This window comes from Pelophylax lessonae, assembly GCF_965119305.1.
Source record: "Pelophylax lessonae genome assembly, chromosome: 3".
Lineage (NCBI taxonomy): Eukaryota > Metazoa > Chordata > Amphibia > Anura > Ranidae > Pelophylax > Pelophylax lessonae.
The window spans coordinates 665,227,476-665,255,311 of NC_138770.1; the positions used below are offsets into that span (position 1 = coordinate 665,227,476).

The following is a 27,836-nucleotide window of genomic DNA, read 5'->3' on the forward strand; positions in this document are numbered from 1 at the left end:
CGAGGTCCCATCCTCCAACCCTCCCTCTGGCGACGAGGTCCCATCCTCCAACCCTCCCTCTGGCGACGAGGTCCCATCCTCCAACCCTCCCTCTGGCGACGAGGTCCCATCCTCCAACCCTCCCTCTGGCGACGAGGTCCCATCCTCCAACCCTCCCTCTGGCGACGAGGTCCCATCCTCCAACCCTCCCTCTGGCGACGAGGTCCCATCCTCCAACCCTCCCTCTGGCGACGAGGTCCCATCCTCCAACCCTCCCTCTGGCCATGAGGTCCCATCCTCCAACCCTCCCTCTGGCCATGAGGTCCCATCCTCCAACCCTCCCTCTGGCCATGAGGTCCCATCCTCCCACCCTCCCTCTGGCCATGAGGTCCCATCCTCCAACCCTCCCTCTGGCCATGAGGTCCCATCCTCCAACCCTCCCTCTGGCCATGAGGTCCCATCCTCCCACCCTCCCTCTGGCCATGAGGTCCCATCCTCCCACCCTCCCTCTGGCCATATGAGGTCCCATCCTCCCACCCTCCCTCTGGCCATATGAGGTCCCATCCTCCCACCCTCCCTCTGGCCATATGAGGTCCCATCCTCCCACCCTCCCTCTGGCCATATGAGGTCCCATCCTCCCACCCTCCCTCTGGCCATATGAGGTCCCATCCTCCCACCCTCCCTCTGGCCATATGAGGTCCCATCCTCCCACCCTCCCTCTGGCCATATGAGGTCCCATCCTCCCACCCTCCCTCTGGCCATATGAGGTCCCATCCTCCCACCCTCCCTCTGGCTATATGAGGTCCCATCCTCCCACCCTCTCTCCGGCCATGAGGTCCCATCCTCCCTCCCTCCCGGCCATGAGGTCCCATCCTCCCTCCCTTCCTCTGGCGATGAGGTCCCATCCCCCTCCCTCCCTATGGCGAGGAGGTCCCTTCCTCCCTCTGGCGATGAGAACCCATCCTCCTCCCCTCTGGCGATGGGGCCCCCTCCCCTCCCTCTGGCGTGGAGTCCCTATCCTCTCCCCTCTGGCGAGGAGCTCCCTCCGGCGACGAGGCCCATCCCATCTCCTGCCTCTTGTACCAAATCCTTTACCATCTCCTTCTTGTATCGAGCTCCACCATTTAGCTTCTCCCACCATCTGTTCCAGCTCCTCCTACCACTTTCTTGCTTTGTGTTGCCTCTTTCTGTTGTATTTTACGTATTTGTCTTTTTTGGTTTCACTGCCTTTTGTGTTCCAATGCTTTCTGCCCAACCTATGTACTCTTCTGTGGATAATCAGGTCTCACCGAATTGCAATATTTATGTTATGGGAATTAAGTATTTAAGTTATTAGTGGTCTGTTTTCAAATTCATTGTAATTTTTGAGTTAATTTGCATAATTAAACTGCTTAATATTTGGTGTCCTTTCCTGATGTGAGGTGCCAGTATAATGCAAGAGGGGTGAGATAAGTATGTTTTCTGTATGAATGAGGAACCAGGATTATCCATCCGTTATTTGGGTCCAGTGGTGGCAGTTTTCTGTCTTTTTTGTGTGAATTTGATGAAAAGGAGCTTTGTAAGTTTGGTTTGTGGGGTATCCCATTTTTCTCTGTTCAGTGGGGAGGGGGGGGGGGGGGTGTTGACATAATTGTGAAATTAACAGAGAAGGTGGGTCTCTTATTGTGAATTCAGTGGAGAGGGGAAAGGTCCCATCATTTTGAGTTTAGCAAGGAGGGTCACACCTTGATGTGAGTTTAGTGGAGGGGAGTCAGATCACTGTCGAGTGCAGAGGGTTCCCACTGTTTTATGAGTTCAGTACAGAGGCTTCTAATACTGTGGGTTTGGTGGAGGGTGGGGTATAAATCAGTGGCGGCCGGTGTGTTGGGGGCGCAGGGGCACGGCCCCCCCCCATCCATGTGTCCGGCCTCCTAATCTACATGCGGGGCGCCGGACGCATGGAGTTCAATGGGGCATTTTTTTTTTTTTGGCACCTGATTAGAGCCAGAGGCTCTAACAGGGTGATGCAAAGGGTTGACCCGGGGCGCAGAGCAGTGCGCCCTGAGCCCACCCATTGTGTGACAATAGCGATTGAAAATTCGCTATTGTCACACGGATCCTCCTCCTGGCCAATCAGGAAGCGCGGCCGATATGCACTTCCTGATTGGCCGAAAGGCAAACCCCATGCCATTGGCTGGGGAGGACTGAGGACGCCGCTGATTGAGAGGGGTCTGTAATCAGTGGCGCCGTGGCGGTAATAATGAGGTTATCCCGGGGGTGATCAGTCAGGGATCCTCCTCTCTAAGCCCCCCCCATTCAGCATAATAGGGGGCTCACAGCCGGCCGGACGAACAGACAAGCTGGGAGGCGGCGCTGCAGCGGGAGGAGGGAAGTATAATTTTTTATGAGTTTAGTAGAGGAGGGTTCCCATTATTGTAAGCTCAGTGGACGGGAGTCTCATTGTTGTGAATCCAGTGGAAAGGGGTGCCATCTTTGTGAGCCCAGTGAATAGCGTCACCCCACCTTTTTGTGAGTTCAGTGGAGGGGGGTTTACACCATTTTGTGAGCTCAACGAAAGAGGAGAGTCCCATTGTTGTAAACCAAGTGGTGGGAATCTTCACCATTTTGTGAGCTCATATGAGGGAGAGGGTCCCATTATTGTGAATTCAGTGGAGGGGGTCCTCATTGTTTTGTAAGTTTAGTAGAGGGGGTGGGGGGTGTCATACTCTTTTTGTAAGTTTAGTGGTGGGGGCTCATACTGTGGTTTTCTTTTTTTTTGGGGGGGGGGGTTATGTTTTGGATCTGTAACCATTGGGAGTTGGGAAGATGTTGACATTCAGCTGATTGTTAAAATATATTTTTCAAAGAACAAGTGCGCTGTTTGTGTAGAGTCAACAAGCACAAATTATTGTTGATGTGCGCTTGTTGACTCTGAACAGTTGGTATATAACAGAATACCTTTGGAACATCCTCTACTGTCACCACTAACACCTTGAATGAAGTCTGGAACAAATTTTGTCTGAACATGCCGCAGTAAAATAATTATAGCTCAATAGAGACATCACATGCCAGAAGGTCCATGGCTTTATGTAGAAACCATCAAGTCAACCTTTTTTATGGCAGAGAAGATTATCCATTGTAGTGAGCTCAAGCTAAAGTTTTATTACTTGTTCGTTAATGGATACAGTGTGAAGAAATCCAGCTACATTGGGTTATGCTGCTGCCTGCAGGAGATTGGACACTTGCAAATAAAGCTGTAAAGACCGTATAGTAAAAATTCCTCCTTGCTACTCCAAGTACAGCTACCTCCTCTGCGTTGCCAAGGGTGGACATCTGCCACAATGTAAGATTATATTTTTAAATGCATCCATGCTAACTGACTGATTGCAGGGGACGTCGGAAAGCTCTCCCTTCAGAGCATGTCTAATGCAACTGCAGCTGTCTTTGCATCCTCAACTAAGGGCAATGAGGAATGCAATATCTCCTTGAAGGATCTGGGTCTGAGAGACTCAGTCAGCTGACATTGTCAAAGACTTGGGAAACCTTGTCGGTTTTTAATGGTTCATTTTATAACTAGAGAATACTGTACTGTGTTTGGAATTCACAAGATTACCAGTCTGGACCCCTTTGAGAGTCCCCAAAACACCAGACTTTTCCCAGTACACGCATAATGCTTTTTGTACTCTCACTTTTGTAACCCGTTTTTTGTGATTGGCCTGATTCCAGTCTATTCTCCTCCCAAGCGCCCAGCAATATCCTATTGAGGAGAAGGGTTCCATCAAGAAGTAGACTGTTCCTGTTTTTGTATCCAGTCTTTTCCTGTCCTAACAAGGCTCTGGCTGCCCCTGTTGAGAACTTCCTGGTGTTTAAAGACTTTGTGGACAAAAGGCTAGAAGCCCTTTCTAAAGCTCCGTACACACGAATGGAAATTCGGCCGGGAATGTTCGTCCGACGACCGATCTGATGATTTTCGGCTTGTTAGTATGGTGCTTCCGACAACCGACTCCGACTTTTCGGCCAAAAAAATCCTGGTGTGCAGGCTATAAAATTTTTGTCGACCGTCAAAACACGTCCGATTTTCATCTTATTAGTACAGATTTCGATGGGGAAAAAATACTTATGAGCAAAACTAGGCATGCTCAGAGATGAAAGAACACATACCCAAGCAATCCAACACATGACATCACTTCTGAAGTAGAATTCTGTCGTGCGGGAAAATTCGTGTGCAGGCTAGAGCACATTCCAACCAACAAAACACAACTGTGCACAAAAGACAGACGACCGGTCGGCGGAAATTAGTTGCGTGTGTACGAGGCTTTAGGCCATATTCTCCCTCACAAGCCCTACCAGTGCTGCCATCTCGATCTCCAAGACCTTAGCCATTTGGTCCAAGGATATATTGTGGTATCCTGGATCTATCCTAATGAATCATTCTGTCCCTCACAAACCGGAATTCCTGTCTGCGGCCATACCCTAGTGTGTTGATAGGCTAGTGAATATTCTATGCTAAATATCCAGAATAGGTCTCCTTTATGGTACAAATGCGAAAGACCCTTTGTCCCAAATATTTGCCGGCAGAGCTTCAGATCATGAAATCCCTCTTGCAGATTTCCTTTGATGGAGAATGCCTCTTTGGCAAATCCCTAGCCACCTTTATAAGAACCCTTTAACACTTGTGCGACCTAAATGTCGGGCGATTTTGCCGCAATTGTGACTGGACTTGAAGCAATTCCTGTGTAATATTGAGGTCAATGGACTTCAAAATGCATCAAAGTCAGACCCAAGTAGTGCAGGGACTACTTTAAAGTTGTTGCAGCTTGAAGTTGCACAGATATGAACGGTACTCATTGGAAATCATGGAGTATGACTTGTAATTCGACTTTACAGTCCCAAGTCGCAGGAAAAGTTGCACAAGTGTCAAAGGGGCCACAAGGAGATCACTGGGGTGGGAGGGTAAAATGTTGTTTTTGCCCCAGAAAAAGATGGCAAAATCAAAAACTGAGAAATACCCTTACTTCGAAGCAAAAAAAAAAAGATTAAGCAAAGTCCTTTTAAGGCAAGCCTAGTTCTCATTTCTGGTCATCAGTCCTGGACCCCAACATCCTTCTAATCTGCGAGTAAGTCATCCTCACAAAGGGGGGCAGGGGGGGTCACCCCCACTTGTTACAGTAGTGGGGTGTCGGCTGCCCAGCATATTTTGGATGTTTGGGTCCAGAATGTTGTATCTAAAAGCTACAAGCTGGAATATCGGTCTGTGCCACTACTTTGTATACTTTGTATAATGTTGTTTAAATTTGTCAGCGAACCCGCAAAGATTGGCATACCTTCCTGCTGCTTTGGCACTACTGCTTTCTCAAGGGGTCTAAGCTTTTGTCCTGGAAAGGTTCCAGGGGTTTCTATTCAAATTCAAGGACCGAGAGGGGCTTCAGCCCCATACTAGATTCAAGGGATCTCAACCCCTTCCTCCGTTTACAAAAAATCTACATGAAACTAGCCAGTTTAGTTGTGGCATACCTTCATCTTAGAGACTCTTAGGTCTCCGTGGACACCCTTAATGCCTACTTTCATGTTCCCCTCGCATCAAACACTGCAGAGGTTCAGGTGGATCCTAGATCAGTACTGCAACAGTCTCATTGCTTGGAATATCTATGCCTGATCCTGTATCCCTATCCAAGGTTCTTCCTTCCACTGGACAAACTGCAGACTCTCTACTCCCAGGCTTGGACTCTACAGTCCAGGAGCCAACCAACCCTCTGCTTTTGCTTGAGTTCTGGACTTAAAATTGGCCTATTTGAAGCTGTTCTAGATTCCCAGTTGCACTTTAGATCATTGCAACTCAACATTCTTGCAACATAAGACAAACAGGCTAAGTTCCTGGACAGTCACCTACACCTGAAACACAAAACCTGGCTTACCCTGGCATGGTTATAAGTGCACTGCTGGAGTCAGGCAAAAATGTATTTATTTTTTTCCCACTGGTCTGGAAGGTTCTCACTCAGATACCAACTTGGCAGGCTAGAAGGCGTCCTGGATACTTTCTTTATGGGAGGAAATGAGGTACCGGAGGAAGATCCGACAGGTCCCCGTAGGTCGCCTGCCTTAGAGAAGCTGTGGACCTGTTCTAATAGGAGCGACACAAGTCGCTCCGACTTAGAAAAAGGGTCCGGAGCTTCTTTGGGGCGACCCGGAGTGACTTGCATTGACTTCAATGTTATGAAAGTCCGTACCGGCCGCCCCGGCAAGTCGGATCGCTCTAATGTGAACCGGCTCTTAAGCTGAACCTAAACCTTAAATATTTACGAATTAGCCTACCTTCAAAAAGATCTAGGTATCGGGAGTATAACTTCCTCCTATCCTGACGTTCAGAATGTTAAATGGCAGTCCTAACAGGAAACATTTTATTTCATAAGCTAGAGAGAATTAGTTCAGTAAAATTCTTTTTTTTTTTAAAAGATATGTATTTCTGATCTAAATATAAAATGTTCTCAAAAAAGACTGTCTACTTAACCGTTTTGTCTGGAGGAACAAACAAGCTCTCCTGGAATGTCTTGCGATCAGGCCTGAGAAACGTCATGGTGTAACCACAGACCAGATTCCTAACTGGCAACAGATGTCAGATGAGGGCCTTCAGAATACTTCTGTGGATTCTGCAAGATCTGTCGCTGCATTTAAAGCCCCGTACACAGGATCAGATTATCGAACGATCTGTCGTCCGTTTTTTATGGCATGCTAGTCTGATGTGGAAAGTGAAGAGATTTTTTTCATACAAATTTTCCTCTACGACAGAATTCTACTTCAGAAGTGATGTCATGTGTTGGATTGCTTTATGTGTTCTTTCGTCTCTGAGCATGCCCAGTCTTGCTCTTAAGAATTTTTTTCCGTCGAAATCTGTACTAATGAGACGAAAATCGGACGTTGTATTACGGACAACAAAAATTTTATAGCCTGCACATCAGGATTTTGTCAGCCGAAAAGTCGGAGTCGGCTGTCGAAAGCACCATACTAACAAATTCGAAAATCGGTCGTCGACGAAATTTCCCTTCCGAATTTCTTATCGTGTGTACGGGGCTTAAGAGACCCAAATAAGCTAAGGTGTACAAGTAACTTTATACCAGGCTTGAGAAGAATCCAACACTGGACTCACTGGGAATTGAATAAAACTTCAAGGATTAAACATCGGTATGAACCTTTCAGAAGAGTCTTAAAGAAGCTGCACTCGGATGATGCAAGTTTCCTGGCTTAGATTTAATAATTTGAGTCACTGACCTAGAATAATATGGAGAGAAGTCGAAGTCCTAATCCACACACTTGCTCTGGGTCAGGCATTATTAAAGTATTGTAGCCAATCAGTATGACATCCAAGCAATTATCATTTGCAGAAGAAGTTGGCAATGATTTCCTAAAAGTGGACCTGTAAAAGTAGGTAGAAAGGAGCGCTCGATATCCAGTGAATGCAAGTTGGAAGGTGAGTTTGAAATCGTTTGAGAGTAGCAACAAGCTATCATGTCAATGCGTTTTGGGGAACCAAGACTCTTTCTCAGCCCCCCACCCCCTTTCCCAGGGCTGTTGCTGCATATTAATATATTATATATTGGTATAATATATTTACAAATCTACACAGCCGGCAGGCTTATCTTTGTGCTATACACACCTGTTTTGGATCATTTCTCAGTTAACCACTTGCCGACCGCCGCATGACTATTTACTGCAGCGGTCAGCCCCTCACAGGCAGAGTGACGTAGGTCTACGTCGCTAGCCTGTGAGGGTCAAGGGAGCGAGCGAGCGCCCCCGGAGGCGCGCTCCCGAGTGGTCACGGACCCCTCCACGCGTGTGACCGGTGGACCCGATGTCCGCCGGTCACTCGGCGATCGTCGGGGGAGAGGGAGAAAGGCAGGCGGCTAATGTAAACAAGCCGCCTGTCATTCTCCCCGGTGTATGAATGATGATCATACGGTTCTACTATGTAGAACCGTTGATCACTGTTCATACATCTCAAGCCACAGCCAATCACAGTTAGAATCACGCCCCTAGGGACACACATAGCCCCTCCCTCTAAAAAAAAGTTAACCCCTTCACTGCCAGTGTAATTGTACAGTAACAGTGCATATGTATAGCACTGATTACTGCAGAAATGTCACTGGTAACCCCAAAAGTGTCAAAAATGTCAGTCAAGGGTCCGATCTGTCTGCCGCAATGTCGCAGTACCGCAAACAAAAATCGCAGATCGCCGCCATTACGCGTTAAAAAAAAAACAAAAATGACAAAAATCTTTCCCTTTTGTTAGTAAACGTGATAACTTTTTCCTAATTTCCTCCCATTTTTTTGGGGAATTTCATATAAAAAAATGTGAAAAATATTGTTATTTTTGCAAAATTGACGCTCTTTTTTTGTTTATAGCGCATGATCAAAAAATCGCACAGGTGATCAAATACCACCAAAAGAAAGCTCTGTTTGTGGGGAAAAAAGGACGTCAAATTCGTTTGGGTACAGCATCGCACGACCGCGCAATTGTCCATTAAAGTCACGCAGTGCCGAATCGCAAAATAGGCCCTGGTCAGGAAGGGGGTAAAATCTTCTGGGGCTTAAGTGGTTAATATTGTTATGCAGCAACAGTCCTGAGGAACGGGGAGTCTTTGTTATCCCCAAAATGTCAGCTTGATTACTTGTTGCTACTCCCAATAAACGATTACAAACTTGCCTTTCAACCTGCATTCACTGGACATGGGGTGCTCCTTTCTACCTACTTTTACAAGCACATGTGGAAACTACATCAAGGCCATATCCAGAGGTGGCAGCCCAAGTCCCCAAAAAGGACTAACAGCCACCTTCTTTTTAAGCTGGGCATAAATCATTGGAAGGGAATTCTTTCAACCTGCCCCAGTTGATTACTTACCCATTGACCAATAACTGATTGAGGCAGTCCTGCGCAATCTCCAACCCTAAAGAGCGGAAAGTGAACCTGTAACTGTAATCCACAATAGGACAAGATCAGCCTTATCAAATCCCACTATTATTTTAAATAATAGATTTCCTTCACCTATCCATAAATACATTTCCTGTTTCACGGCCTAGATCACATGATCTCTGGCTACCAGCCATTCATATAAAATCACTGTGGCTGCCGCCGTGTACACAAATCACATCGTCTACAAACAAGGCTGTTAGTGCAGTGATATGATCTTCACCTTAATATTATTATTATACAGGATTTATATAGCGCCAACAGTTTGCACAGCGCTTTACAATGTAAAGGGAGACAGTACAGTTACAATACAATAAAATAGAAGAGGGTTAAGAAGGCCCTGCTCGTAAGAGCTTACAATCTAAAAATCCAATCAGGGAATGCTTTGCATTCATTGAGAAACTGCAAAAGGTCTGAATGGCACTAGGGCCGAGTGTGCGACCTTTTTGTGTTCATTAAGCAGCATGGCAGCCGCTTGGCAAGGGACCCCGAAGGTAGCCGTGCCTACTACAGTAATTTCCAGCTTCCATGGGGATCCCACAGGTATGACCTTATACATACATTGATCTGAGCCAGTTAAGAACTGATTTATACCTCCACAAACCTGTCAGCTTAAGAATAGATTACACGTAGGTGTACTGGCCTAGCACATCATTCAAAAGAACTGTGACACCCCAAAAACCACAAGGCCAGTAGAGAGTGTGCAGTGTTCTCACCAGTCAAAGCTTCAGTTATAAGGATGAGACTGCTTACTAATGTGGAGATCCCGGTCAATGAGAAGGAAGGTTGTCACTGTGTCATCCATCCAGTGTCTCCTAACCTTGGGATCACAGCCCTGGGCTGCGAGCGTTAGTCAAAGTTTGGTTTAATTGGACAGTGACAGAACGAATGACTGGATGGTGTCCTGTGATCCAAATATCGGGTAGGTTGTGACCTGAACTTTAGAATAGAGGCTGTACATCAGTTTGTGGTGGTGTAAGTGAATGGTAGAATGTGTGTTATGTGGCATGCATGGTGTACACCGTGCGTGGGTGCTGTCTGCACGTGGTACACCATGCGTGCGTGGGTGCTGTCTGCACGGGGTACACCATGCGTGCGTGGGTGCTGTCTGCACGGGGTACACCGTGCGTGCGTGCGTGCGTGCTGTCTGCACGGGGTACACCGTGCGTGCTGTCTGCATGGGGTACACCGTGCGTGCGTGCGTGCTGTCTGCACGGGGTACACCATGCGTACGTGCGTGCGTGCTGTCTGCACGGTGTACACCGTGCGTGCGAGTTGTCTGCACGGTGTACACCGTGCGTGCGAGTTGTCTGCGCGGTCTACACCGTGCGTGGGTGCTGTCTGTATAAGGTATATTTTATGTGTGTGTTGTGTCTGTGCTGTGTACACTGTTATATTTGCATTGTGTACTGTGTAAGGTTGTTGTGTCTGCACCAGGTACAGTGTGTGTTGTGTCTGCGCAGTTTACACTGTGTGTGTAGTGTCTGCATGGTGTACACAGTATGTGTTTTGTGTCTGTGTGGCATACACTGTGTTTGCGTGGAATAGACTGCATGTGAATTGTGTCTGTGTGGTGTACATTGTGTGTGTGTTGTCTGTGGTGTACACTGTGTGTGTGTTGTCTGTGGTGTACACTGTGTGTGTTGTGTCTATGGTGTACACTGTGTGTGTTGTGTCTATGGTGTACACTGTGTGTGTGTGTTGTGTCTGTGGTGTACACTGTGTGTGTTGTTTTTCATGCAGTGTGCACAGCATACACTCTGTGAGGTGGATTTTCTAAAGGCAAATAGATCTAGAGCAACTGCACTTGCAGTGCACAGTATAAGGGGAAGCTCTGCTGATTTCTATCACCCAATACTGTGCAAGCAAAAATCCTGTTTTTTTTTTTTTTTTTCTTCCTTGAATGTGATTGGGTATTCTTTGCAATGTGAGGCTTTATCTCATTTACTAATCTCTGTAGAAACTGCACTTGCAGAGTGCACAGTCTATTTGTCTTTAGTAAATCTACCCCTGTGTGTTTTGGACACAGCTTGTGCTGCTGGTTGAGGTACGCATGCTGTTGGATTTGTGTTATGGTGTTAGTCTTGTAGTACACACGGTGTGCGAGTTGTGTAATTTTATTCCAGGATGGCAGCGGGGCCCTCAGGAGGTCAGGTTCTCTGGGGAAGATCCGCGATGTTCTGCGAAGAAGCAGCGAAATGTTGGTGAAGAAACTACAGGGAACAACACCGCCTGAGCCGCGCAATACAAAGTAACAACCCAACGCAATAAACATCACACCCCACCCTTTCCATGTGTCACACACTTACAGCACACCCTCCTGTGTCACGTACACACCACGCCCTCCCGTGTCGCATACACCCATCACACCACACCCTTCCGTGTCGCATATACCCATCACACCACACCCTCCTGTTTCACACACACCCATCACACCACACCCTTCCGTGCCACACACACCCATCATACCACACCCTTCCGTGTCACATACACCCATCACTCCACACCCTCCCGTGTCACACCCATCACACCACACCCTTCCGTGTCACATACACCCATCACACCACACCCTCCCGTGCCACACACACCCATCACACCACACCCTTCCGTGCCGCGTACACCCATCACACCATACCCTCCTGTGTCGCATACACCCATCACACCACACCCTCCCGTGCCACACTCACCCATCACACCACACCCTCCTGTGTCGCATACACCCATCACACCACACCCTCCCGTGCCGCGTACACCCATCACACCACACTCGCCCACCACAGCACACCTTCCCATGTCAAACACAAAAATCACACTGCACTCTCTCGTGTTAACTTGCCCTTTGCACCACACCCTCCTTTGTCAAACACAGCTACCACACTGCACCCTTCCTTGTCTCACATATGCACCACACTGCACCCTCCTGTGTCACACACAGCAACCCCACTGCACCCTCCCATATCTCACATTCCCATCCCACTGCACCCTCCCATTAGGCATTTATGGTATAATATTATGTCTTCTCTTGCAGCATGAAGCGAGCGGCATCTCTGAACTATCTCAACAAATCAAGTGATGAGTCTTTCCAGGTAATGCCCCCAACCCCACCCGAACCTCTTCCTGGTGCGGCTTTATTCAACCTCCCCTTCTTCCTCAGTGCTTCTCTGACCCTCATCTCATAGCACTGCCTCTCACACTCCCTTCCATATCTTTTCTCTGTAATGCTGTTTCTCTCACCCTCTCTCCTGCCTCTCTCTCATCCCCTCCTCTGCCGCCATGTTGCCTCTCTCTCTCTCATCCCCTCCTCTGCCGCCATGTTGCCTCTCTCTCTCATCCCTTCCTCTGCCCCCATGTTGCCTCTCTCTCTCATCCCTTCCTCTGCCCCCATGTTGCCTCTCTCTCTCTCTCTCATCCCTTCCTCTGCCCCCATGTTGCCTCTCTCTCTCATCCCTTCCTCTGCCCCCATGTTGCCTCTCTCTCTCTCTCCCCTCCTCCTCTTCCTCTATGGTGCTGTATCTTGCTGTCTGCCCTTTTACTGATTGTAGTTTCTCTCTCTCTCATCTTTCAGGGCTCTCAGAATCTTCTAGCGGAGTCGCGAGGTTTGAGCGCCAGTAACATTGATCTTTCATCGCAACGTTCCTGATCCCGCTCAGTGTCCAGCTGCCCAACATTCACCTCATCCCAATTCTTGCACTTAATGGTACCGCTGATCCCACCAGCTATAGAATAGTGATATAGAATCTAAATTCATCTTCTTCTAGAGTCACACTCCACCCTATTCTAGAATTAATCTTCTTCAATCATTTTCTGGACACACATTGAAAGGTGTACTCCACCCCTGGAATATGTTCCCAGCTTAAGAAAATGTGGCCTGTGTCTCCCCACCGTGTATGTTGTCATCCCAATGGAGAAATCTAATTCGATGTTTCTAACACTACGGACTCCAGTCACATTGCCTGCAATCTTTACTAGCAAGAAAGGCTGGAACCACATACTAGCAATAGAAATACTACAGGACTGAATTCTACATGAACTCTACTAGCTGTGACTTCCGGTTCTGGATTGTTTTAGTTCTCTTAACTGCCATCAGTTTTTAGCATCTTAATTCTCTACACTAAAAACAAATGATAAAACTGACCCTTGACCTCAGGCCGCCCCAACCCATCCCAGGGTTTACCAACTGTCCAGAATTTAGACAGACTGTAAAATGTGACCGCTGCCTGCAAATGTATTTCTATGGTAGCCGTCATTATGGATTGGGAACCCAAATTTTTGTTGCGGCTTCTCATTGGGGAATGTACTGGATGCTGCACTGTAAAGCAGGCTTGGCATTCATTGGGTCAACTAACACCTTTTGATCTAGAATCTCCTAAAGGACCCTGGCCCTCTGAGACATCATTTACTGTCATAAACTAGAAGTGTCCACAAAATATGTTTAAACATCTGTAAAATTAATTTTTGGCCCATTTAATAATTAAAAAATAAAATGAGGTTGCCACCCCTGACAATTTTACCACCAGGCCCTACATTTTGTGGGCTAAATGATTTAGAACTAGCTTAACATCATGCATAACATGAGCTCTTAGCCCCTAAGATCTAAGCCCAAAAAACACATCTATCACCTTAGCCTTAACCCTTGTTTCAAACCACTAACACAAATTAACTATTTAAACTGTACTTTGCTCTAGCTTGATGTATTGGACCTTCTTGTGCTGGGAGCAGCGCCAAGAATTGGCAGGGCCAAGATGATGCTGAAAAGTGACAGACACTACAGCTTTGGAACATTGTTTTAGAATACGACAGGATTCTAGAGTGACACTACAAAAAGTGTTCTAGAGTAGTACTGGGACCGTAATGACACTACTTGTTCTTACCAAGCAGCTTTGGTGTATATAAACACTACAGGCCTGGGCCACATCCTAGAGTACTGCTACAGGTCCAAACACAATACTAGAGTAGAGCTACAGACTAGGACCATATCTAGAGTATGCCTACAGGTCCAAACCTCATCCTGGAGTATGGCCACTGCTTTAATCCCTGTCCTAGAATATGACTATAGGCTAGGGCTTTTCGTAGAGTATGACGACAGGTCCAAACCCTATCCTAGAGTACGCCTACAGGTTGGGTCATTCCCTGATTATGGCTACAGGTCCAAATTCCATCCCAGAGTATGACTATAGGCTGGGGTCATACCTAGAGTATGGCTACAGGTCCAAACCCTATCCTAGAGTACGCCTACAGGTTGGGTCATTCCCTGATTATGGCTACAGGTCCAAATTCCATCCCAGAGTATGACTATAGGCTGGGGTCATACCTAGAGTATGGCTACAGGTCCAAACCCTGTCCTAGAGTATGACTACAAGCTGGGGTCTTTGCTAGAATATGGCTACAGGTCCAGGTGGTGTCCTAGGGTACCCATGTAGTCTAGGTCCAAACCCTATCCTAGCGTACAACTGCATGGCCATGCCCTAGAGCAGGGGTCTCCAAACATTCTTAACAAAGGGCAAGTTTACTGTCCTTCAGACTTTCAGGGGGCTGGATTGTGGCCAACAGGAATGGGGATTTTTTCAGGCATCAGTGGGCGTAAGTAGTGTCCCATCTTTAGTATTAGAGGGAAGAATAGTGCCCCATTGTTGGTGTCAGTGGCAGGAATTATGCCCCATTGTTGGTGTCAGTGGGCAAAATAGTGTCTCCCATGAGATGAATGGTGCCCCAAGGGTCAGATAAAGGAAAGCAAAGTGCCACAGTTTGGAGACCACTGCCCTAGAGTTTGGTTACAAGTCCAGATCACATCCTAGAGTACAGCCACAGGCCAAGGCTTTGTTCTAGAGGCTGGCAACAGCGTCCAGGCTGTGTCCTAGGGTACTGCTGCAGGTCCACATCCTAACCTAGAGTTTGGCTAGACCCAAACTGTGTCCTATGATAACATGGTTAAATATTCTTCAAGACCGAGAGACAGCATAGCCTTAGACTGTGGCAGTGTGAGGATGGCTCATCTTTTTCACACATCGTAGTTGGTCTCTATCCTATCTTATATACGGTAAGCTTACACTACAGGCACACCTTGTCAGTACCCTACCCAGGTGCTGCCCTCATTGTCTTTTATTCCACAATTATGTGCTCCACCCTTAGTCATGTAATGTTTTGCTCACCTCCATCAGAAAACCCGTGTGTTTTTCCAGATCAATGTCCGCCTATTACAGGAGGTCTAGATTGCTGCTTCCATATTTCTCACGCAGGAGCAGAGAAATTCCAGACGTCGTACAAATGTAATTTTCCGTTGTCTCCTACTGAAATGGAGGCGGTTGACCTGGTCACTCTTGTTGTCCATTGCACTTTACTCACATGACTACTTGGGGCTTTACTGAAATGCCTGACCTCCTTTATGCCACACTCCTATGGGCACAGATGGCCCCCGTTCTCTCTTTGCTGGTGAGAATAACCAATGACTTGGTGAGCTTGGCCTTTTTTCTTTCCGCATGATAGTAGTTTGGTATCTCGGACCAGCCCCCGCTGCAGAGGTGGACAGAGCTATGCACCTTCCCGGACGTTGCTTTATGGATCTGCACTGCAATAATTAGCCGCTAATGAATGACTGCTTTCTGCTAAATGTCATCCCCATGTCACCCCTGTGTGTCATACCCCCAGTCCCAGCAGAGGACGCTCTGCACACAGGAAGTGAGTGTGGGGCGCGTGCTGCATTTTACCTGTACCCCCATTCCCTTCAATGTATCATCATTTGGATTTTATCTATCTCAGGAAAATAAAATTCTTGGAAATCAGTGGTTCTGTTTATTTCAAGAACATTTGGAGACTTCCGGGTACCGGATTACCAATAATACAACTGTGAGAATCTGATTGGTCGTTATCAGTGACACAGATAGGACTTGCAGACATGAGAATATACAGCCGGGGTGTCAAACTCAAATTCATTGCGGGCCGCATCAGCATTATGGTTGCAATCAAAGGGCCAGTTATATCTGTAAGATTAGATGTCCAGAGCACCCCCCCTTACAACCCTTGCATGAGATGTCAGGAGCCCCCCCACCATCAGAAGTCAAGTCACCCACCGTTCCTTACATCACAATGCACCCCTTACCTTGTGCTGCTGCCAGGAAGAAGATGCGGGTGGATCTGGGAAGAAGTGCAGGGTCTGGAGGAGACCCAGAGGAGGGCTAGAGTCAGCTTTCAGAGTCTTCTGAATGTTAAAACCAGGGGAGGCAGAGAAAAGGTGGTGGTGTGGCTGCACAGAGAGGTGCAGGATCTGTAGGAGTTCTGCCCTCCTCTCTGCTGCCGACTACTGCTGAGAAGGGGTGGGGTGGGCAATGACGAGCCTTTCTGCAGCTGCACAGAGGAGTGCAGGATCTGGCAAAGGAGTTCAGTCCTCTCTGTTGCTGACTACAGAGACAAGGTGGGGACAGAGACAAGGGGGGTGCCCCAGCTGTAGGAGAGGTGCGAGGGCCAAATGAAATGGCCTGGGGGGCCACATTCGGCCCGCGAGCCTTGTGCTCGACACCTTTGATATACAGAGTTCAGTATATGTGAAACACACATTTCAGCCATGGATATCTCCTTAAGGGCCAATTTACACTATATGCGGTGACAGACGTTTTACCACGTTGTAAAATGTCTGTCACTGCAGGGACCCACAGGAAACAATTGTTTCCTATGTGTCCCATTCACACTGCAACGCAGCCTAGCGCTGCAACGTTCTGCAATAATATGCAGACCTGCTGCATTTTATCACAGTGCACTGGCCTGAAACGCACTGCAATGTGGATTGGCCCTAAAAGTGGACCTACATCCAAACTTTTTTTTATTTATGCCTCTGCCTAGCTGGGAATTTTCCTAATTTCCTGTCCTGGATACACAACAGAAAATAAGAGGCATTATCTCCAGAGTAAAGGGTGATTCCCTCTTAGTTGTCACTGGAACAGGTATTGAAAGTTTTCATTTCACCTTTTTTTTTTTTTTTCTGGGACCAATCTTTAATTTTTGACTTGATGACAATCTGGTGAATCTCCCCAGCGGGGGACATAGGCAGCAAACCTAAGACAACAAATGTACATTGCTGTGAAAAAGTATTTGCCCCTTCCTGATGTTTTTTTATTTTCTTGCATATTTGTCACACTTAACCACTCCTGGACCGGAAGGATTTGCCCCCTTCCTGGCCAGGCCATATTTTGTGATTCCGCACTGCTTTAGTTTAACTGACAATTGCGCGGTCCTGCAACGCTGTACCTAAATAAAATTGATGTCCTTTTTTTCCCACAAATAGAGCTCTTTTGGTGGTATTTAATCACCTGTGTGATTTTTATTTTTTGCGCTATAAACAAAAAAAGAGCGACAATTCTGAAAAAAAATATATATTTTTTAATATTTTTCACATTCTGCTATATGACATTCTCAAAAATAAATTTAAAAATCAAAATTTTTTAACATTTTAGGCCGGTTTTTTTTCTGCTAGATATTTTTGGTAAGAAAAATCGCAATAAGTGTATTTTAAATGGTTTGCGCAAAAGTTATTGCGTCTACTAACTACGAGAAAGATTTTTTTTTTTTTTTTTTATTTACTAGTAATGGCGGCAATCTGCGATTTTTGCGGGACTGCGACAGATTGGACACCTGACGTTTTTGACACTTTTAGGGGGACCAGTGGCATTACTACAGTAATCAGTGCTAAAAATATGCACTCTTACTGTAATGACACTGGCAGGGAAGGGGTTAACACCGTGGGTGATCAAGGGGTTAAATGTGTACCTAGGGGCGTGTTTCTAACTGTGGGGGGCGTGGCTTGTGAAATGATCATAGAGACATGTGATCTTATATAGAAGGACTACCTCTTTTTGGCTGGCAGCACTCCCACTCAGGGTGGGAGGCGAGCTGTCTTTTCGGAGCAGAGCTCACCCCCGTGTCCCTGAAGCAAACCTCTGAGGGGGAGATGTGTTTTCTCTGAAAGATCCCCCAGGCCTATCAGGAAAGGTCCTGTCCTCCCTGCTCTGCTGGGGACGCTATAGTCTGCGTCTTGACGCCTGGGGGGGGGGGAGTTTAAATATGTTACCTTGTCCTGGGGGGGTCCCTTTAGGTGGATCTCTGCGGTGGCCTCATGCCTGGGTCCTGAGCGCCTGGCAGCATTTTCGGACGCTATTTTAATAGGCTCTCTCTGTGTAAGGGCAGTCAGCCATTTTCCCTTAGCTTCCTATACTTTTCTATTGGCACCATTTTTTTGTAGCCTGAGGCTACACAGGCAGTGAGCGGCCTTTAGTGATGATATGTCACTTCCTGTCAGACGTTTTCTCATGCTGGAGATTGACTACAGAGCGGCTGCCTCTCAGCGGTGGTAAAGCAAGGGGTGTTGTTCCTTTGGGCATTCCTCAGGCACACTTTGCTCCTGCCAACCTTAAAGGGAGACTCTGGATATAGTGCGGCATAGCGGTGCGGACTGCGATTGCGATTTAAAGGGGCAGAGCACTCTTTTTTCTACTATTGCAATATGGAGTCCCAAGGTGGAAATTCCCCCTCAGACTTTATTTGTGTGCAGGCCGGGCAAGCCGGATCGCACTCTCTCATGTCTCTGCAGCTTTGGAAACTCTGGCGTCAAAGGTGGACCTTGTGATGCAACAAATCGCTACCCAAAAATGGCCTATGCCTTCCCAGTCTTCTGATTCAGAGCCTGTTATGGTCGCCACGGAAAATATCGTCCCTGAGGGATCTCTGTCCTCGCAGTCAGATGGTGAGGAGGATGTGTCCTCGGCTGCAGCGTGGGAACGCGCTATGGTGAAGGCACTGATTCGATCAGTAAGGGAAACATTGCAATTGGATGCTGAGCCCACACAGTCAGGAAATTGGGTCATTTTTAACTCCCGCAAAGCCCAGAAGTTGGGTCAGGTTTTCCCCTGTCCCCAAGACTTTCACAATATTGTGAATGAGCAATGGCGGCGCATTAAGCACGTGCTGGTGGTGCCAAAGCGCTTTAAGTGCTGTTACCCCTTTGCTGACTTGGTCTCCAATCGTTGGACAGTGTCGCCTAAGGTGGATCACACTGTTTCCCGGTTCAACAAATCTACTGTGGTACCTGTGTAAGACTCCCTGGTGTTCACGGACCCAGTGGACAGACAATTGGAATCCCTTTCCCGCCACCTACATTTATTGGTGGGCTCGATTCTTAAACCTGTATTCACATCCGTCCTGGTTTCTCAGACGGTTACTGAATGGGTTAAGGTACTTAGGGGTAACTTGAATCCTGAGACTGTTTCCCCGAGTCTGATTGATCAGATGGCCCAGGCCATGGTGTACCTGTGTGATGCGGCCCTGGACGCGGCTCCTCTGGTTGCCAGAGTGTCTGCGGTGGCTGAAGAGCTGGCCAGCAGACCAGGCTTCTAAGAAGGCCTTAACAGATCTCCCATTTTTGGGTGAATGCCTGTTTGGTGACTCCTTAAATGAGTTGATCAAGGGCCTGACGGGGGGCAAGAGTACTTTTCTTCTCCAATCCTCAAATGGTAAGGGACCTCGCAGTAAGCGGAGGCCTTCCTTCACGGCTCACAGGTGGCTTTTTCGTGCCTCGGGGCGTAAGAAAAAGGTAAACTGTTCAGAGCCTCCAGAGGGAACAAGAAGGCTTGCTCGGTTAAGCCCAAGATCAGCCTGTCTGGTTTGGCGGACAAATCCTCCTCTGCATGAAGGGACGTCCTCACCCGATTCGGGGGTGGGGGGACATCTGCGTTACTTTCAAGAACCCTGGATTTCTCTGATTCAGGACAAATGGGTTCAAGGGTACAAGATCAAATTTCGGTCTCGCCCAGCAGACAGTTTTTTTTCCATCAAATCTCTGTCTGTCTCCGGATCGATTGCAGGATCTCAGGGAGGCAGTGCAGGATCTGCTTGCACAGGGAGTGATTGTGCCGGTTCCTCAGCAGGAAAGGTTTCAAGGTTTTTATTCATACCTATTCACAGTGCCCAGAAAGGAGGGCAAGGTGCGTCCAATTCTGGACCTCAAATCACTGAACCACTTTGTGCGGGTGCAGAAGTTTAGGATGGAATCCATTCAGTCGGTGTTAGCATCTTTAAATCAAGGGGACCTTCTGGCCTCCATCTATATAAAAGATGCGTATTTGCACATCCCTATCTACGGGGGTCATTAGCGGTATCTCCGTTTCACTGTGGTGGAGGAGCACTTTCAATTTGTGGCATTACCCTTTGGTCTAGCCTCCGCTCCCAGATTCTTCACCAAGGTTTTGGCCCTGGTGTTAGCCGTGCTCAGCAAAAAGGGGATTGCGATCCTCGGATATCTGGACGAACTCTTGTTGAGGGCAAGTTCTCATCAGACCCTGGTGGGCAACCTGTCAATCACGGTTCAGACCCTTCAGGAGTTCAGGTGGACCATCAACTTGTCTGCGCTGACTCCGTCAGTACGCTTGAATTACCTGGGTATGATTTTGGACTCCTCCCTGGCGAGGGTCTTTCTCCCCGGGGGAAAAACTTTAGACTTTGCAGAGCAAGATCAGGTTGCTGATGAACGCCGATCTCTCCTTCGTGCGGACTTGTATGAAGTCTTTAGGGCTGATGGTGTCGACCTTCGAAGCGTTCCCGTTTGCTCAATTTCACAAAAAGACCTCTACAAAAAGAGATTCTTGTCAAGTGGGACAAGGATCCACAGTCCTTAGACAGAATAATGTCTAAGCCGTTTGACGAGGTCGGAGCTCTCGTGGTGGCTTCAGTCAGTTTTTTATTACTGTTGTGGACAGTGGTCACCACGTATGCCAGCCTGTCGGGCTGGGGTGGTGTGCTGGACAACCTCTGTGCCCAGGGAGAAATCCTCATTACCGATAAATGTCCTGGAGCTCAGGGCGATCAAGCTCTGCCTGCTCCATTGGAGGACTCTGCTGCACGGTCTTCCGGTTCGGGTACAGTCCAACAATGCCTCGGCTGTGGCTTACATCAATCATCAAGGGGGCACCAAGAGTGTCCGGGCGGCCAGGGAGGTGGCTGAGATTCTGACTTGGGCCGAGGACCATGTTCTGGCTCTCTCTGTAGTTCACATTCCCAGTGTGGAGAATTGGCAGGCGGATTACCTGAGTCATCAGGTTCTGGATCAGGGCGAATGGTCCCTGCATCCGGAGGTTCCTCCACCGGTTGGCGGTGGAAATGGTGCCAGTGATTCTGATAGATCCAGACTGGGCTTGCCGGTCTTGAAACGTAGATCTGGTAAAGATGGTCGTCGAGCCTCCTTGGCAGCTACCCCTGAGAGAGGATCTGCTGTCTCAAGGGCTGATCTTCCATCCTGCTGTGGCTGTTGCAGGCCAGGTGTTGAGAGACAGAGTTCTCTCTGATTCTGTCATTCCTACCCTTTTGAAGGCTAGAAAGGTGACTTCCAAGAAGATTTATCATCGTACTTGGAAGATGTATATTGCCTGGTGTGAATCGCAAAAATTGCATCCTCACTCATTTTCGATGGCGAGGGTCTTGGCTTTCTTGCAGAAATGAGTTGAGCAACGTTTGGCTTTAGGCACGATTAAAGGACAAGTTTCCGCCTTAGCTATTTACTTCCAATGCCCGTTGGCGACTAATTCCTTGATCTGCACCTTTATTCAAGGGGTGCGTCATCTGGCTCATCCAAGAAGATCCCTGTTGCCTTTGTGGGCTTTGAATTTGGTTTTGTCTGTTCTTCAACAGCCTTATTTTGAAAATATTAGGGACATATCTGCATTTTTTTGTCTCAGAAGGTCTCCTTTCTGGTGGCTATCACTTCTGCCCTCAGAGTTGGCGGCGCTTTCCTGTCGTTCGCCTTATTTGGTCATTCATAGGGATAAGGTTGTTCTCCGACCTAATCAATCTTTCCTTCCTAAAGTGGTGTCTGCTTTCCACCTCAATGAAGATATTATTTTACCTTCGCTCTGTCCTAAGCCTAAGCATCCCAAGGAATTTGCCTTGCATTCTCTGGATGTGGTTCGGGCGATCAGGGTTTACCTGTTGGCCACAGAGCCTTTTAGGACATCTGATTCTCTGTTTGTCCTTACTAAGGGATCTCGTAAGGGTTCGCCTGCGTCTGCTGCGACCATATCCAAATAGGATAATAATCACATTCAGTAAAACCACGTTGGACTGATCAGTAGTAAAATACATGTACAATATAAAATAGAGTATACAAGTAACAGCATCAACATACATTGTGAGCACATACAAGCATGTTACAAAAGACAAGATAAAATATAGCACTCTTTATACTCTGCGCGTTTCGCGAAATATAATTTGCTTCCTCAGGAGTAGGTGTATATCATTATTATTATTATTATTATATTATACAGGATTTATAAAGCGCCAACAGTTTGCGCAGCGCTTTACAGTGTGAATCTATAAGGTAAAATAGTATTGTAAATGATATGTGTGTGCACATATGGAGTGTCAAAAAAAGGACGGAGCAAACATGAAGGCTCCATACTTACTAGATCAGTCTTAGCATGGAAGCACTGGAAACGGTGGTTTGCTGGAAGGTCTGACCGGGAGCCGTGGGGGGGCTCAGGTGGGCACAGGGGTCACAGGGAGAGCAGGACTGCTGGTGACGATGTGTGTGTGTCCATGTACCTAGATTTAGGTTGAAAGCAACCCAGGAAGCCAATCAGTGACTGATGTAAAAGAGTAAATATAAATAATAGTATAAATCAATTGACATAAGTGATACTAAATGGCATGAAAAAGGCATAAAAAATATGATGGACGAAGGGGTGTGTGGATTAGGGGAGAAACCAAATCCCACAGCCAGGTGCTGTCTCATAAATGTGAAAAAAAACTGTTTAAAAGAGTCTTGTTTTTTTTTTTTCTCTTTATGGGGTTGGATTTTTGTTTTGGGGGCAAGCTCCTGTTGGTACGGGTTGAGCTTTTTGTTACCCAGTTGGCTACATTTTTAGCCTTGGAAATACGTTAACAGTTTTGGTTGCGTTCTTCCCACTCCTCATGCCTATACTGCTTTGGGACGTCCCAATAGTGAAGAAGCATAAGAGCTGCGTCTGGCAATGGACGATAGAGAAAACTGGATTTTTGTAAGAACTTACCGTAAAATCCTTTTCTCTGAAGTCCATTGACAGACGCAGCACCCTCCCCTCTATTTTGGGGATGGTTGTATCTTCTTTTCACTGCTTGCTACAAAACTGATATGAGAGCACAGTTTGTCTGGGGTTATGTTGTGAGGGACAGCCCCTATAGGCGTGTTGAGTGAAAACTTTTCACTGCCTAGTCTACTGTAGATGGCGCATAACCCAATAGTGGAGAAGCATAAGAGCTGCGTCTGTCAATGGACTTCAGAAAAAAGGTTTTTATGGTAAGTTCTTACAAAAATCCAGTTATTTGGCTATGCTCAGACCAACACCTGCTGCCTGAGCAATAGTCTTAATTTCCTTACTCAAGGCTCCAGTCTGTGTTAGTTCCTGTGTTCTGGTTCTGACTTTGATTTGTGTTTGTTGCCCACCTTGATCTTTGACCTTTATCTTACTCTGATTCCATTCCTGGGCAGCTGCCATCTGCCAAGTGTACTCGAGGGTCACAACCTGGTACATTCATCAGTAAAGTCCATCTCTTATTGAGGGGTGCTCTGTTGAAGATCTGCTGTGTACCTAAACTCTGCACATAAGCCCCTTTAAGAGCTTACACCTGTGGTTGTCAATTTATAAGCTAAAAGGGGGCCTCAAATGTGGCCCCTGACATCAAAAAAGGGACGTACATAATGATCAATATATGTAATGCTGGAGAGGACTGTCAGAGACTGCAGAGCTAATAAAGAAAACAAGGTCCGAGTGTGTGGACATGCTACATTTGTGGCTGGGAATATGCTGCTGAAGAAAATACGAAACTGGAAACATGTTACATGAGGCTAGTAGAGATCCATGCTATTACCCTAATCAATTCCCAATAGAGACCGCTGAGGGCTGCACATCATATACCAAAGGGCCACAGGTTGGGAACCAGGGCTTACCCGAACTTCTATGTGCAGACAGCACAAAGGGTCCGCTAAGCAAATGACCAGCTTACAATGAGTCCTTGCTGTTGCACAACCACCTGAACTTTGTTATACATTACATTAACCAGATGCCCAGGGGGACACTTAGGAAACAAGCTGCTAGCACAGGAAGGATTTTAGTCCATTCAGTAACTGCCTGGGAAACACACATTAATAAAAACAGTGGTCTAAGAATAGAGCCAGCAGCTGAAATAACCCATGATACTGGTAGGTCCACTAAGGGTTCAGTAGACCTCCACTTAACCAAATACGCAGGTGATGGTAGAGGGTGAAAAACCATTTAGGTATGGAGAAGCTCCAGCCAGGCTGCTTTCAATCTGTAGCAAGAAGATCATTAAACTGATTATTAGGGAAGTACGGTACATGCAGGGTTATAGCCACTAGATACTGCTTTACTGGTGTAGAACCTTCTACAAGCATCGGTAATTCCTGTGTGAAGTGGATTGGATCCTGTGTGTGACGGAAGTCACTTTAGGCAGGGGGCTTGTGGAATTCAGTTTACCTTAGAGAGGTCGGGAAACTCGTCCAGCTCCCCCGGCCCCTCCTATGTGTAAGTCACCCTGTGTCTATTAGGGGCATAGGATGACTGAGAACCCCAGTCGGGTCTGCACTAACAAGACTCACTGTTCAACCACTCCGGACTCAGCATTTTATGTTACCCCAGTTATCCTGGGTTCTATATGTGTGGTTTGTGTTAAAAGAATGAAGGGGCTTTTTCACTTAGGACAGTAATATTTATGAACAATATCCCTCAGGAAATATATGAAGATAAATTGGTTTGACCTTTTCAGGCTGCTTATAGGAGTTTATCTCACAGACCATTGCTAGATAGCTTGAGGTGGGGTGGGGTGGGGTTTGTTAATGTTAAGTGCCTATATCCCATTGTTCTATTGTTTCTGTCTGCCTTGGGATCAACCAATTATGGGATGTATATGTGTATGTGAATTATCTGCTAGATGGTGTTAGGCCTGCCAGAGACCCCAACCGCTCCTCCGGTTTCCTAACCAGTAGTCTTGTTATCCCTATATCAGGTGGAGGAGTGGATAGGGTCCTGCAGCCGAAATATCGGGACCTCAAATGAAAGTGCAGCCAGCAAACTTAGGGAACAACTAATAAGAAAACGACTCACAGTTTGGAGTAGGTCGGGAGCCAGACCCCAAGGGAGCGAAGTCCAGAAGAGTATTCAAGAGCAAGCCAAGTTTAATAGCCAGAGCCGGTACAGTCCAAAAGGGGTGATCCAAAGAGAGGTCAAGAGCAAGCCGAGATCGATAGCCAGAGCCGGTACAGTCCAAAGGGGTGATCTGAAGAGAGGTCAAGGTAAGCCAAGGTCAGCAACGAGAATAGAACATATACAGCAGACAAACAGGAAGCAAATCCTATACTAAGGCACTAGCAGGAAGTGGAAAAGGGTATATATAGGTCAGGGGACGAGGTAACAGATTACAGCTGGCCACTGGGTGGAGCAAGAGTCTCATACCAAAATGTAGGAGATAGTGAGAACCAAGCCCAGAATGGGAATCGCCCAGTCAGCAGGGAAACGATCCAGAACACACCAGACCACAAGATCAAGTCCCAGCCAAGGCGTAACAGTACCGCCCACACAAAGAAGCCCACAGGGCTTACATGGGCTTGGAGGGATGGTTGTCATGAAACGACTTGACCAACTGCGGTGCATGGCCACCGTGAGCAGGTACCCAAATCCTTTCAGCTATAGAGTAGCCCTTCCAGTCCCCAAGATATTGCAATTGCCTACCCCTGCATCTGGAATTCAGAATTTTACTGATCTCATACTCCTGATGGCCATCAACCGAGACCGGAGGGGGGCGTCTAGAGGGAATAGAAAACCTATTCTTGAAAAAGGGTTTTAACAAAGATACGTGTAACTTATTGGGTATAGTAAGTGTGAGGGTAGCCGAAATTTATAGGCAACTGGGTTAACCTGACTTAGAATGCGGAAGGGTCCTATTTATTTAGGGCCCAATTTAGAAGAGGGTTGTTGCAGCTTGATGTTCTTAGTAGATTACCACACCAGTTGGTTAAGACCAAAACGGGGTGCAGGTCGCTTATGACGATCCGCGTATCCCTGGTACCTGCGAACAGAAAGAAGTAATACTTTCCTAATGTCTTCCCAGTGCCTAGTTAGCTTGCCTACCATGTAGGCAGCCGCGGGTACTACAATCGGAGTCGATTGAAAGGGTAGGACCTTGGGCTGATAACCAAAGGCAGCTTGAAAAGGGGAACATTTAATGGAGGAGTGCCATAGAGAGTTGTTTGCTAATTCTGCTAGGGACAGCATTTCACTCCAGTTATCCTGTTCTACGTTAACGTAGGCCCTCAAATAGGTTTTTAAATCTTGATTAACCCTCTCAGTTTGACCATTTGATTGGGGGTGGTATTCAGAAGAGAGGAAATTTTTGATACCCAGATGCTTGCAAACGGCTTTCCAAATGACAAAATAAATTGGGGGCCACGGTCGCTAACGATATCGACAGGAACTCCGTGTAAACGAATGACGTTGTCAATAAATGATAAGGCAAACTAGGGGCTGAAGGTAAGGCTGGATGACAGTATTTCCTTTGGAGATAGGCAAATCTACGATAAACTCCATACTGATATGGGTCCAGGGAGCATGAGGAACAGGCAACGGTAGTAGTAGACTTTGGGGAGCATGTCGAGGGGTCTTGATGGTTTCACAAACAGTGCAAGCTTTGACAAAGTCAAGACCGTCCTTGTTCAGGGAGGGCCACCAAACTAGGATTTTCAGGGGTAAAAGGGTTTGTTTACTACCCGGGTGCCCAGATATCCTTTGTCCATGGGCCCCTCGCAAGACATCCTTACGAAGTTCTGGAGGGACATATAAGGTATTAGGTGGAACCTGAAAGGTTAGCAGGGACTCGAGACTGTGCTGCTAAAAGGTTTTTTTGCAGGACGGTGTCCAGTTGAGCGATGATACGTTCAGGAGGGACAATATGATCAGAAGAACTTAGACGAATCTCACAAGGAAACTGCCGAGACAGAGCGTCTGCTTTAATGTTCTTGGTACCTGGGATGTAGGTCACAATGAAGTTGAATCGAGTGAAGAACATGGCCCAGCAGGCTTGGCTGGGATTCAATCTTTGAGCTTTCTCAAGGCATGTCAAGTTCTTTTGATCAGTTTGAACCACAATTGGAAACTTTGTACCTTATAACAAATGCCTCCACTCGGAAAATGCCAGTTTAATGTCCAAAAGCTCATGATTCCCAGTATCGTAATTTTGTTTGGAGATAGAAAATTTTTTAGAAAAGAAGGTGATTAGGTGTAACCTGTTGGTAGAGTGGTCCCGTTGGGATAAAACCACTCTGGCGCCCACTTCAGAGGCATCCAATTCCAAGAAATATTGGGCTGAAGGTTGCGGATGGCAAAGAATGGGAGCAGAGCAGAAGGCCGATCTGAAGTGGTCAAAGGCTTCTGAAGGCCACTGAGAACAATTAACACCCTTCTTAGTGAGGGCCGTGATGGGGGCTAGGATCTTTGAAAAGTCTTTAATGAATTTCCGATTATAGTTACTAAAGCCAATGATATGTTGGATCTCCTTCAAGGTGGAGGGTCTGGGCCATTGTAGGATGGCATCGAGCTTCTTGGGATCTATTTGGAAAACTGCAGGAGAGATAATGTATCCTAGGAAAGGTATTTCCGTCCTTTCAATGGAGCACTTAGACAGTTTGGCGTACAACTTGTGTGTTCTGAGACGTAGGAGAACTGTGAGCACATGGCTACGATGGAGCTGAAGGTTTTTGGAGTGGATCATAATATCGTCTAAATGGACAACAACAAATGAGTTGAGTAGATCTCTAAATATGTAATTTATAAATTCTTGAAACACAGCTGGGGCGTTAAAAAGCCCATTACAAGGCACTCATAGTGGCCCCTCC

General features: G+C 47.0%; 1 protein-coding gene across 2 annotated transcripts in view; it reads left to right on the plus strand.

The window, feature by feature from the left end:
- KLC4 (kinesin light chain 4) overlaps nucleotides 1-13,173 on the plus strand; it is a 54,673-nt gene extending 41,500 nt beyond the window's left edge. For both annotated transcript variants that reach the window (XM_082249146.1, XM_082249147.1), the window contains exons 13-15: nucleotides 11,047-11,171; nucleotides 11,949-12,006; nucleotides 12,486-13,173. In XM_082249146.1, coding sequence (XP_082105272.1) covers nucleotides 11,047-11,171; nucleotides 11,949-12,006; nucleotides 12,486-12,560 — 258 coding nt within the window. In that variant the 3' untranslated portion in view covers nucleotides 12,561-13,173. The remainder of the gene's footprint in view (nucleotides 1-11,046; nucleotides 11,172-11,948; nucleotides 12,007-12,485) is intronic.
- The last annotated feature ends 14,663 nt before the right edge of the window (nucleotides 13,174-27,836 follow it).